The sequence below is a fragment of the Dipteris shenzhenensis genome, chromosome 15 (assembly GCF_047967505.1).
Source record: "Dipteris shenzhenensis isolate YYH24624 ecotype China chromosome 15, Dip_SZ_1.0, whole genome shotgun sequence".
Classification (NCBI taxonomy): domain Eukaryota; kingdom Viridiplantae; phylum Streptophyta; class Polypodiopsida; order Gleicheniales; family Dipteridaceae; genus Dipteris; species Dipteris shenzhenensis.
Window position 1 is genome coordinate 11,026,087 of NC_141610.1, and position 13,209 is coordinate 11,039,295.

Here is a 13,209-nt window from a genome sequence, read left to right on the forward strand (position 1 = left end):
GTTGCTGCTCAACAAGTGCTTAACAGTGCACAATCACCAACACTGCTGTAAACACTGCTGTACTGACTGTACTGATCACTTCTCCCACCTCAGATGAGGTATGGCACTGAGTTAAATTGCAGAAACCACTTGACAAACACCCCAAAAACAGTAAATGACCCTTCAGCCTGTCACAAAACCTGCAACAGTAAATGGGATAAATCCCAAGCAATCACCCTTAGACCAAGGGGAGAAAATGCATCTGAAGATCTCTGTCGGTAACCCAAGTGCTATCAAACAAAGTCTGGGCAAAAGCCCCTTGATCTGACACCTGAATCAAGTGGAGAACACCTCAACACTGAGGTAGCATGCAATATGAAATCTCTCTGACACTTGTACCTGACAATGTGCAATGCATAGACTGCCCCTGTGTACTCAGTAACAACACAAATCACAACGTACAGACACCAAGAAGAAAATCTTTTGAGCACTGTCAACGATGGGCAGTTAGGGACCGAGTAAACTCGATGCACCCTGACCAAGCGTGGCTCAACTGAGATTTTCAAAGTGCGTACAAAGAATGTGACCTGCAACAAATGTCACCAAATGCACTGCGGAAATAAAGCAAATGTGTGCTCCCTGGCTACACACTGCCTCAAGGCATATACTGCAAACACATCCAGGCAAAAGCCCTTTGAAATGGTCACCCAAAACTGAGAATTGCACTCAGTAAATGCATAGAAGCTCCTGCTGTACTTCTGTCCTCGCAGCAGCACGCTTCCCCAAAAAAAAAAAACGAGTTGAGACTTTGCAGCAAAACAAACAAGTCCTGCTGTACTTCTGTACCCTGCTGTCGACGCCAACCTAGTGTACATGCAGATGGACTGTCGTCCGTACCCTGCTGTGAAGGACTGTCGTCCGTACCCTGCTGTGAAGGACTGTCGTCCGTACAGTTGTACGGCTGTCCGTACGACTGTACGGACAGTCCGTACAGATGACGTCGAATAGCTGCGCCCGCAGCTATGGAGCTGACTGATGCAGTCTTGCGACCCGATGACGCCCTGATCTGCTGCCCTGCGCCCTCACAATGCCTCGAAAGGCCTAGCAGCTAGTAGCAGCTGCTATGCAGCTGTTGGCTGCTTGCTGGATGCGGTGCCTCGAGCTGCAGCTAGCAGCTCCTGTGCACGGATACCCGCGACCAGCGACCAACGCCGTGACCACGCCCGCAACGTCGATCTGACCCGCGCCCGCGCTGTCGCCGTCCGTCGCCGCCTGCGCTGTCACAATCAGTCCGTACAGTTGTACGGACGACGTACGGCCGTACGGATCTGGCCGTACGTCCGTACGGAAAGGGATAGGCAAGGAAGAGGGGGCTTGGGAGAGGAAGCTCTGATACCAGTTGAGAGGGGGAAGAGTAGTGGAAGGGAGAGAGAGTAAGAGAGTGACACTCTAGTGCGGGTGTGAAGTGATAGTGAGCCACACCACAAACTCACTTATGTTTTATTAGGATTAGGTTTACCCTATGACTGTCTTAAGACAGTCATAGGTGTCCTATCTTTAATTCTTTAATTAAGGGTTGGCAATGTGCCTTTACCCCCAACAATATTGCACTAAAATGGGCTAAAACCATACATGAAGTTGCTCCCTCATTTGTCACATGCATATTGGTTCCTTGAAGCTCATTGATGAGCCCAAGATCTGTTCCTATTTCTCTGCACTAACTCTGGCTGTGTGCTCCTTCATTGGCTTTCTGCGAGCTTAGCAAAGCCCCATATGGCCCCTATTTATATTCCAGGCTGGCTGACCAGATCTAGGAGACTTATCTAGGCCAACCCACAGCCAACCTGCCACGTGCCAGGCTGACTGGTCTGGTCCTTTTCTGGCCAACCAGCATAGCTGGACTGCCGACTGTTTAAGCCCCTCAGCCCTCCACTAGTTGCACTTCTACTGGCATGCAATTTGCCCCCGCCTTGGCCCTCAATGCCATATGCTGGTCTAAAGGTTTGGATCTTGCCTTTAGCCCCTTCTTCTCTGTGTATGCCAGCCCTTTGTGCTTTCTTTGATGCCATTTCTCTGCCTTTAGCCCTCAATGCCATCCCTCTGCCACATGGACAGGGGGATTGAGTACGTGTCCGGTGAGTTTTCTGAAATTTTAGCAGCCAGGGGTATCATTCATCAGTGCACAGTGCCACATACTCCGCACCTGAATGGGCTTGCAGGGACGAAAAATTGTACAGAGATGGCGATAAGCATATGCATGCTGAAGGTCAAGTCTTTGCTGGAAAATTCTGGTTGGATGCCATCACGTGTTCCAACTATGTACTCAAATAGAGTACCCACTCGGGCATTGAAGACTATCACACCCTATGAGGCATGGACCGGCCGGAAGCCTGTTATTTCACATATTACGGGCATTTGGGTCATTGGCATATGTGCATGTTCCATCTCAGCTGTGGCATAAGCTTGAGGACAAGGCCATTGAATGCATATTTATTGGCTACAGCTCAGACAACAAGGGATATCGATTGTATCAGCCTAGCATAGGCAAGGTTATCGTCAGTAAGGATGATTTTTTTGCTGAGAATGTGCCTTTACCTTGCTGGACTGCAAAAAACAGCCATCCATTGAGGCCTCAGATGTCTTTGATTCTTTGCTGCCCCTCTTCCAATCACCTACAAATTCAGAACAGCCAGTGTAGAGCATAATGCCACATACTTCAAGCTCACATCCTCCTGCCGTTGCTCCTGCTCAGCTTGATGTGCCTCCTGTTGATCACCATGCTATTGAGCAGGCACTTGAAGAGGAAAGGGCTGTCATTAGACAGCAAAGATCAGTACCGCTTTGGCTTTTGGACACCCTCAAGGACAGCAAGCAGACTGAGCCTTTACCTGCCCACACTAGACATGCGAACAAACAAACACAGTGTAATTTCTTGGTTGTAGCTTTGATTGCCAGTGCTTGTAATGAAGAGCATCTATGTCACAAGGATGCTTTTGACAACAAAGAATGGATAGGTGTCATGAGAGCTGAACTTGAGTCCATCCATGCAAATGGCACTTGGGAGTTGTGCGACTTGCCTGCAGGCAAGCATGCTATAGGCACAAAATGGGTTTATAAGGTCGAACGGAAAAGCCTTCCTTTGTTGCAAGGGATATGCACAACAACATGGCATTGGCTTTGAGGAGACCTTTTCTCCCACCTCATGCATTACAACCAGACGGTGCGTCATTGCTCTTGCATCCCACAGATTTTGGGAGGTTCATCAGTTGGGACATTAACACCGCCTTTCTTCGTGGAGATTTACAAGAAGAGGTCTATGCCACTCAGCCACGTGGCTTTGAGCAAAAAGGTTCTGAGAATCAGGTTTGGCTGCTGAGAAAGCCCTTTACGGATTGAAGTAGGTACCCCGGGCATGGTATGTGAAGATACATGCATATTTGATAGCCTGTGGCTTTTAGAACAGAGGCAACTCTTTATGTCTGAAAGAGTGCTGCATTATTTCTTATTCTTTATGTGGATGACATGCTTGTGAGTGGGCTAGATATGGGAAAAATTGCAGATTTCAAGGCTGATTTGCAGAAATCATTGGCAATGAAAGACATGGGCTCATTGTACTATTACTTGGGCATCTAGTTTGCATATATTGAGGCAGGTTATAATGATGTTGTAGGCCATCCTTTGGTGGTTCTAGTGATGCCCTATAGGCCATGGTATGAGCCTTGTAGGCATAAATAAAGACACTTATAGTGTTAGTGTCTTTTAGGCCACATAGGACACTTAGTCTTATGTGACACCTAGGACACTTAGTCCTAGGTCTAGGTACTTGTACCTTGTACTTCTTTGTTTTTGATTATCCAACTTTGACGTGACGGCTAAGGCGTTTATCATCGACTCTTTTGCTACCTGCACTCTCTCTCTCCTAAGCGATCCTACAGTGGTATCAGAGCCCAGCTTTGCTTTCTGTGCCTCTTGTCTGTACTGTCCGTACAGTCACGTACGGATATCGTACGTTTCTTGCAGCTGCTCGTACGTCTGTCGTAACTGAGTATGTTCTTGCGTCGTCGTACAAATCTGTACCTCTGTCGTACATCCGTACATGCACTCCGTACAAATTTGTACATGTACTACATTCGTACATGCACTCAGTACTGCGCCGTACTGTACTTCATTGCGCTATGTTCTATACTAGAGCCACCGTACTTGCGCCGTCGTATAAATGAGTACCTGCATCGTCATAATGTCCGTACTGATCGTACTGCACTACGCACATCTTATGTACCTGCACATGGGAGTCTCCGTACAAATGTAGTACTTCAAATCTCCGTCCAATGTATGGCCGTACAACCGTACAGTCGTACACCGTACATCGTATGGTGTACTTGATCTGGTATTTGAGCTGTCTGTAAAGCTAGTACTTTTCTCGAGATCTCCGTACAGGTGTTGCACGTACAAAGTCACATTTAGGACATTGGTAATTTTTGGGGCTTTCAGTTCATTTCACCTTCTTTGGTTGCAATTTCTTGCAAGAACATTGGGGCTTTGGAATTTGGTCTGCAATCTCTTGTTGTTTGCAATACATTGGGACAGATTGGAGAACATTGAGTCTTTTTTGCAAGACATTGAGTCAGATTCGCATACATTGGGTCACATTTGTAAAATTTCAGCATAATTTGGGGCTTTTCTGTATTTTCCCTCTTTCTGGCCTATTTGCCCTCAATAAATTTGGGGCTTTTGCCAGATTTTTTGTTTTTGCAGTGAACATTGCCTGCCACAGTTACATTTGGGTCAGATTTGCATTTGCCCTTTGATTTGGGTCAGAAATTTGCAGATATTTGCTGTCATTTTTGGACAGCCAGCTTTTTGCAGTGATAGCCTTGAGGCTTTTGGGTTTTCAGGTCTTTTTCAGGGTATCACATTTGCTATGGCTGGGAACAATCAAGATTTATTTGGAGTTCTTCGTGAAGATGATAAGTTGGATGGCACCAACTATCCGATGTGTTCCATTTTATGAAACATATTCTAGTTGCAAAGCATTTGTGGAATATTGTTTCTGGGGTTGATCTGAGGCCAGCCAATGCTACAGTGGTTGCCTCTACTGCTGGTCCCTCTGTAGGGGGTACTCCTCCTGATGCCTCTTCCTCTAGCACTCCTGCTGCTGCTCTTCCAACTCAAGAACAGTCAAGATGGGATGCAAGAGATGCAAATGCACATTTATGCATTGCTTTATCATGCAAGAGAATCATTATTCCACACATCCGGTCTTGCAGGACAGCAAAGGATGCTTGGGATGAATTGGCTTCTCTCTATCAGATTCGCAATGAAGCTCATGTTGCATATTTGAGAAGGCAATTACAGAAAGTGAGTATGAATGAAGGTGACTCTATGGATGCATACCTAACAAAGGTCAAGGACCTCATGGAACAACTTGCCAACATTGATGAGGTGGTGCCAAATTCACAGCTTGTCAGTACCACATTGAATGGACTGCGAGATACATATCAAGGGTTTGCTACAACCCTTCGATTAGTGGCCATGGGTAATCCATACCACTTTTCTTTTGATCAGCTAGTTACTTTGCTTTTGCAAGAAGAGCAAAGTGGAGCTAATAGACAAGCCATTATTCCTGATCATGCATTTGCTTCACAGCAGATAGGAAGAGGCAAGGCTTCCAAGCCTGTGGGCAAGCCAAAATCTGTGCATAGCAGCTGCAATTCCTCCCATGCATCTAAAAATACAGCAGATAAGTCGAAGAAAAGATGCAACTATTGTCGCAAGCCTGGACATGACATTTTAGAATGCAGGAAGTGCATTGCTTCGGAGAAAAAGAAGGCAGGATTGACAGTTAATGCCTCACATGCTATTGAATCCCATGAGCCAGAAGATGCTTCACATGCACATGCTCTTCAGGATGATTGGGCATGGGCTGTCCACTGCTCATTTGATCCCTCCAAAGCTGATGCATTCTTTATTGCTAATGATGCTCAGTCCTGGTACTTCGATAGTGGTGCTTCCAAGCATGTCACATCTTGTAGACAATTGTTTCATTCTTTAGCTGATGCACCTCGAGGGGGGACTGTTACATGTGCTAATAATGCTTCCTATGCTGTAAAAGGAGTTGGAGATGTGCAGCTCACATCCATTTCAAGCCATCCTGTCACTCTGACAAATGTTCTTTTTGTGCTTGGAATTGAAGTCAACTTGATTTCAATTTCAGCAATTGCCACTTCAGATTTCAGAGTTATTTTTGATGGCTACAGATGCCTAGTTTATGATCTTTGTGATAACAATGCCATAGTTCTCACTGGCACTTTGCAAAAGGGGCTGGCTTTATCACCTTGATCATCACTCATCTGCACTTTCTATTGAAGCATTGGCTATTTCAAATTCACAGCTTGCTGAAACTCATCTTTGGCATGAGAGAATGGGCCATCTCAATTATAGAGCTCTTGCGACATTCACAGCAGATGGCAAATGATGTACCTCAAAGTCACACAGTTTCCAAACATGTGTGTGAGGGTTGTCTTTTGGGTAAGATGCATCGATTTCCTTTTCAAAATAATTGTCCAAAACTCTCACAAAGGAAATTGGAGCTAGTGCACAGTGATGTCTGTGGCCCAATGAGGTTAAATGCCATTGGGGGATACAAGTATTTCATGACTCTCATTGATGATTTCACAAGATATTGCTGGATATATTCTTTAAAAGCCAAATCTAAAGTTTTCTTATGCTTTCAGAGATGGCTGAATATGGTTGAGAATGAATCAGGATGCAAGCTTGTCACCCTCAACACAGATAGGGAGGGAGAGTATATGTCAAAGGAGTTTGATGCCTTTCTGTCTTCACGGGGCATTATTTACTCATGTACTACTCCTTACACTCCTCAGCAGAATCCTGTTTCTGAAAGGAAAAACAGGTCCACAATGGAGATGGCCAGATGCATGCTTAAGGCCAAGTCTTTTCCCAATAAATTTTGGCTTGATGCAGTGATGTGTGCCAACTATGTGCTGAATAGATCACCTACACGGGCATTGCAGACTATTACACCTTATGAAGCATGGAAAGGCAGGAAGCCTTCACTTTCACACATGAGAGTTTTTGGGTCTCTTGCATATGTTCATGTACCATCTCAGCTGAGACATAAGCTTGATGACAAGGCAATCAAATGCATATTTATTGGTTACAGCCAGGAGAGCAGAGGGTATCGGTTATACCAACCAAATATTGGGAAGATTATTGTCAGTAGAGATGTAATCTTTGCTGAACATTCAGCTTCTCCTCTCGTGGACTGCAAAGCTAAGCCAGATGTTGACATGTTTGATGCCTTTGAATCTTGGTTACCTCTGCCATCCTCAGAAGAGGACTTTGACCAGCAACATGAGCCTCCTGCAGGCCCTCCACCAAGCAATAATCAGCCACTACCTCATGCTGATTTGCAGGTTTCTCTTCCGGCACAAAATGATCCCACTATTCGTGATGCAGTCATTGAAGAAAGAGCTGTCAATAGACAGCAAAGGCAAGTTTCCAAATGGCTTCTTGATACATTGAGGGACAGCAAACAAGATCAGCCTTTTGCACAGCATGGTCAGTTTCTTGAGTTTGCACTCCTTGCTATAGCTTGCAATGAAGAGCCTTTGTGCCATAAAGATGCTTTTGACAGCAAAGAGTGGATGGATGCAATGAGAGCTGAGTTACATTCCATTGCTAAAAATGACACATGGGAATTAGTAGATCTCCCTCCAGGCAAGCATGCCATTGGAACCAGGTAGGTCTACAAATTAAAAAGGAAGTCTGATGGCAGCATAGATCGATACAAGGCCCGTCTTGTTGCAAAAGGGTATGCCCAACAACAAGGCATTGACTTTGAGGAGACATTTGCTCCCACATCCAGGATTACTACCATTAGATGTGTCATTGCCATTGCAGCCCATCATCATTGGCAAGTGCACCAACTTGACATCAAGACTGCTTTTCTTTATGGGGATCTGCAAGAAGAAGTCTATGTCACACAACCTCCTGGCTTTGAGGGTGTTAATTCTGAAAATAAGGTATGCCGGCTTAGAAAAGCCCTTTATGGTTTGAAGCAGGCACCCAGGGCATGGTATGCCAAAATTCATGCACACTTACTATCCCTTGGTTTTCAGAATAGTCCCTTAGAACCCACTCTTCATGTCCGCGGGAGTGGATCTGATTTTTTAGTGCTGATTTTATATGTGGATGATATGCTCATCACGGGCCCAGATACTCAGCAAATTGCAGCTTTCAAGGCTGATTTGCAGCAGATTTTTGACATGTCAGACATGGGACAGATCCATTATTATTTGGGCATTCAGTTTGCTCATGTTGAGGGGGGTATCATGATGTCTCAGTCCAAGTATATTGGACAGCTCCTTGATCGTTTTCAGTTTGAGGATTGCAAGCCAATCTCTACTCCAATGGACCTTGGCTTCAAATTCTCAGCTCATGATGGGAGCCCACCATGTGATATCACTCTTTATCAGCAGGCTGTTGGATGCTTTATTTATTTATGTCACACTAGACCTGACTTGCAGTATGCAGTATCTCAGCTCAGCAGATTCATGCACATGCCTAGTTCACAGCATTGGCAAGCAATGAAGAGAGTCTTCAGATATCTCAAAGGCACTTAGGATTTAGCCCTTTTCTATGGTGATCAGGGTTCACTTACCATGCATGCTTACACGGATAGTGATTGGGCAGGATGTTCCGACACTAGAGTGTCACATACTGGCAATTGTTTTTTGCTTGGCAATTCATGTATCTCTTGGCTGAGCAAGAAGCAACCAACAGTTGCGACATCTAGCTGTGAGGCTGCGGCTACAGTAGAGTGTGTTTGGCTTCGACAGTTACTTACAAATCTTGGTATTTGCCAGACATCCTCCACTATTGTCTACACTGATAGCCAGAGTGCTTTGGCCATTGCGCGTAATCCAGTGTTTCATGCGCGTACCAAGCATATTGAAGTTCACCATCATTATGTTCGGGAGCGGTTGTCAGCAGGAGACATAGAGTTGTCCTATGTTCCCACAGAGGACAACATAGCAGATATGTTTACAAAGGCACTTCCTCGTCCCAAGTTCGAAGTCTTTCGATAGGCTTTATACTTGGTTTCCTTTGTTACGTGATCTGACATCCCTTGTACATTCATAGGTGGCTATATCCTTTTGGATGAACATGTGCCACCATGACTAGAAAATACGAGGTATTCTGAGACGTTTCCAGAGTACTTCAGCCCATCCCATGGAGGGGGGTTTGTAGGCCATCCTCTGGTGGTTCTAGTGATGCCCTATAGGCCATGGTATGAGCCTTGTAGGCATAAATAAAGACACTTATAGTGTTAGTGTCTTTTAGGCCACCTAGGACACTTAGTCCTATGTGACACCTAGGACACTTAGTCCTAGGTCTAGGTACTTGTACCTTGTACTCTTTGTTTTTGATTATCCAACTTTGACGTGACGGCTAAGGCGTTTATCATCGACTCTTTTGCTACCTGCACTCTCTCTCTCCTAAGCGATCCTACAGATGTGTCAGTCCAAGTACACTGGACAGCTCTTAGGCCGCTTCCTGTTTGAGGATTTCAAGCTAGTTTCTACACCATTGGAGCTTGGCTTCCGTTTCTTCTCTGAAGATGGGAGTGCCGCATTTTATGCCACTCTTTATCAGCAGGCTGTGGGCTGTCTCATTTATTTATGTCATACTCGGCGTGATCTTCAGTACGCCATCTCCCAATTGACCAGATACATGCACAAGCCCAGCACATAGCATGGGCAAGCAGTGAAGTGCGACTTCCGTTACTTGAAGGGCACACAGAATTCGGGACTGCTCTGTGGTGATGAGCCTCCATTGGTCTTGCATGCTTTCACGAACAGTGATTGGGCAGGTTGTTATGACACGAGAGTGTTCCACAGTGACTCTCTTTCATGCTTGGTTCAACAAGAAGCAACCTACAGTTGCTACTTCCAGTTATGAAGCTGAGTAAAGGGCAGCTTTCACAGCCATAGTAGAGAGTGCCTCGCTCCGGAGTCCGCAAGTTACTAGTAGATCTTGACATCAGCCAGCCAGCTTCTACTACCATCTACACTGATAGCTAAAGTGCTTTGGCGGTTGCGTATAACCCAGTGTTTCATGCGGGTACAAAGCACATTGAGGTTCATTATCATTATGTTCGACATCGACTGTCAGCTGGAGACATACAGTTGTCCTATGTTCCCACGGAGGACAACTTAGAAGACCTCTTCACGAAGGCTCTACCGTGACCCAAGTTTGAGTCTTTTTGGCTTGCCTTACACTTGTCTCCATCTATTATGTGATGATGATCTCCTTGTATATCATAGGTTGCTATATCCATCTTGGACGAACATGTGCAACCATGATATAGATTCCAGGTATCCTGAGACGTTTCCAAGATACTTCAGCCATACCATGGAGGGGGGGTTTGTTAGCACTTAGCATGTGCCTTGTAGGTTAGGTCAGCTCATAGGGTTGACTTCATTGGTCAACCAATGGTTGCTTGGGAGCCATATCTTTGTACTTTCTCATTATCCATTGGCAAGTACTCTCAGTTCCCTTGAGCTGTTGCTTGCTCCCTTTCCATTGCTTCCCACAACCAACAAATTTTAACCTAATTTAATTCTTTCTCTCTCTCTCTCTCTCTCTCTCTCTCTCTCTCTCTCTCTCTCTTTGCATTTCTTCTTCTAATTTTCTGCTTGTTTCTTCCTTTTTTCTTTCAAAGTTTTTGTTGTTTGGTTGCGATTTAGTAAGCACTAGGTTTACCCACGAGATTCCGGAGTCTTTCGAAACCCAGATGGCAGCTTATGCTTGGTTACTGACGAGAACATAAGTGTAGCTTTGCTTACTAAGTTTTTTTTCTGTCTTCTTCTTTTTCTTCTTCTTCTTCTTCTTCTTCTTTTTCTCTCCCTTCATTTACTCATTTCTAAAATTTTCCTTTGTTCTATTCCTTGTTCTTTATAAAAATTTTAATTTGTAATACTGGATATATTCTAGTCCTATGAAGGTATACATATGAAAATGCACTTGAATTATGTAATCAAGTCAAGGTAAACTGGCCTTTGCAATCATGTTAGTTGAGTCTCCTTATAAACGTATATGTGTGTGTGTATAAAAGGTTACATAGAAGGAGATCTGGTGTTTCGGTGGCACTTTTGACACAAAAAGTCCTTAAAGTTACAGGTTCTCTTGAAAGTGTATAGTGTGTTGTTTTGTGGTGGACTTAAATATGCTGGTGAAGGGTTACAGTTTTGAAAGTTGAGTCTACTAGACAGTGGTATGTGATCGCCATTATATTGTTTTGAAAGACAGAAGATGTGTTTTTTGGGGGGAAGGGGGGTGGGGGAGATATAAGCGTGTCCATGAACTTCTCTGCATTGCCTTACTTGTTACGTAGTGGTTTGTATTGAGTCTTGTCTGGATTTGCTCTTGACAGGTCCTGAGGCTCTGGAGCGCACGTAATGTAATGCCTGAGTCTTATTTGAGGAGTTACATAAATGATCTCGAGTTAGCTGATGATGACAAAGCAAGCCGGATCTTGCCTCGCATGCCTTCTCGCTATGAACGTGCTGTGGACGATCCCATAAGGGAAATGGAAGGAATGTTTGTAGATGAATATGGGAGGTGAGTTGGGAGCAATACTGACTTAAATGGGTGATGCTTTTTAAATTGCTGGTATAACTTATTTGATATGTTTGCGACAGCAATGCGAGCTTTGCACTGCCGGGACTCATCATTAGTCGTATGTTCGAGGATGATGAAGACTCTTCCGGGGTTGTAAAAGATGTTGACCACACTTCTCCGGCACAGGCTGAGGAGGCTGAAGAATGTTCTGATATTTGTTGGACACCCATTGAGGAACATTCTCCAGTACCAGTTGAGAAACGTCGACACATTTTAGAAGAAGTGGAGGGTGAGCTTGAGATGGAGGATGTATCGCCGGAGAGTAACTCTAGAAAGGTTCACTCTGATGATTCCTTGAGTGCTGCTGTGTATCAAGGAGAACCTGGATCACCACCCCTGCCTGCAGAACCTCCCCCACCCCCTCCTGACAGTCCCCCTCCATCACCTCCTCCATTACCTGAATCGCCACCACCACCTTCCTCCTCTCCCCCACCTCCTCCACCTTCTTCTCCACCTCCACCTTCTCCTCCTCCCCCTCCCCCCCTCCCAAATTCACATCTTCACCCCTTTATTCATTCCTATAGATCATCGTCTTCTTTTGTGGGCTTGCCTTCTACTCAACACTCTCCTCTTATGCCACAGTTAAGTGTGGATTCCAGCTACATAGTACCTGCTGAACAGCAGGCTCTTACACAGTCACAAGTTATTCATCACATACCTGGATTCATTGGTGACGATAAAAGATATGAGCACTACAATCAGGAACAGTCTTCTGGACAGTTAATTGTGCCTAAGTCTTGTCATGGAAGTGCCCAAGCAATAGGAAATGACCCTGCATATGGCTCTCCTACGAATTTCACAATCAAGCAAAAGACACAATCATTTGGTTCTCACATGGCTCTTTCTCGCAACTCTCCTCATGTGCAGCCTATTCAGCATGGACATGCTTATTCTCAGACACGGTATTGCAATCAGCAGTCTTCCCTCCCTCCACCCCCGAGGCAGTATACATACGGAAGCTCCAAAACTTCACACCAGTGCTCACGTTCATTTGAGAAAGAACAGCGGTTGCTGCATGTAAAACCTGTCCAAGAGCAGCGGCATTTGTTACATGGTGATATTGGCAGGAGAAGGTTTAATGAGATGGAATGTAGTCGTGAACGGCAGATTTCTTCTGAAGGTACATGATGGATGATAGTTGAAGCTGATCTAATTCGGCTTTTGGTCTCAATAGATCCAGATATTTAAATTTGTTGTTATGCTTGATACTGCATCAAATGCTCTCAGAGCATGCATGCGCTAACACAGTTATTGCAACAGGTCAAAGGGCCTTGAAGAATGATAGCTTCCATCGTCAGAAGTTCGCCTCTCAGGATTATAAAACGAGGGTCTCGTATGCATGTGGTCCAGGTGTGCAAAGACAGGGACTACCTCAGACAGTCACCGGAATACCAGCTATGCATGTTTCAAATGGTGAAATGTCAGATGCTTCATTCACAGGCCATCTGAGAGGCATGTCTGGAGGCATGATGCTTGATGCTACAGGTGAATGTCCATGGGTTCAAATGCCTCCACAAGTGTGTA

At 45.0% G+C, this 13,209-nt stretch overlaps 1 protein-coding gene across 2 annotated transcripts in view; it reads left to right on the top strand.

Moving 5' to 3' along the window:
- The window catches only part of LOC147893349 (ENHANCER OF AG-4 protein 2-like), a 51,259-nt gene that overhangs the window by 36,845 nt on the left and 1,205 nt on the right, over window positions 1-13,209 (top strand). For both annotated transcript variants that reach the window (XM_087385497.1, XM_087385498.1), the window contains exons 10-12: window positions 11,438-11,625; window positions 11,706-12,805; window positions 12,946-13,170. In XM_087385497.1, coding sequence (XP_087241623.1) covers window positions 11,438-11,625; window positions 11,706-12,805; window positions 12,946-13,170 — 1,513 coding nt within the window. The remainder of the gene's footprint in view (window positions 1-11,437; window positions 11,626-11,705; window positions 12,806-12,945; window positions 13,171-13,209) is intronic.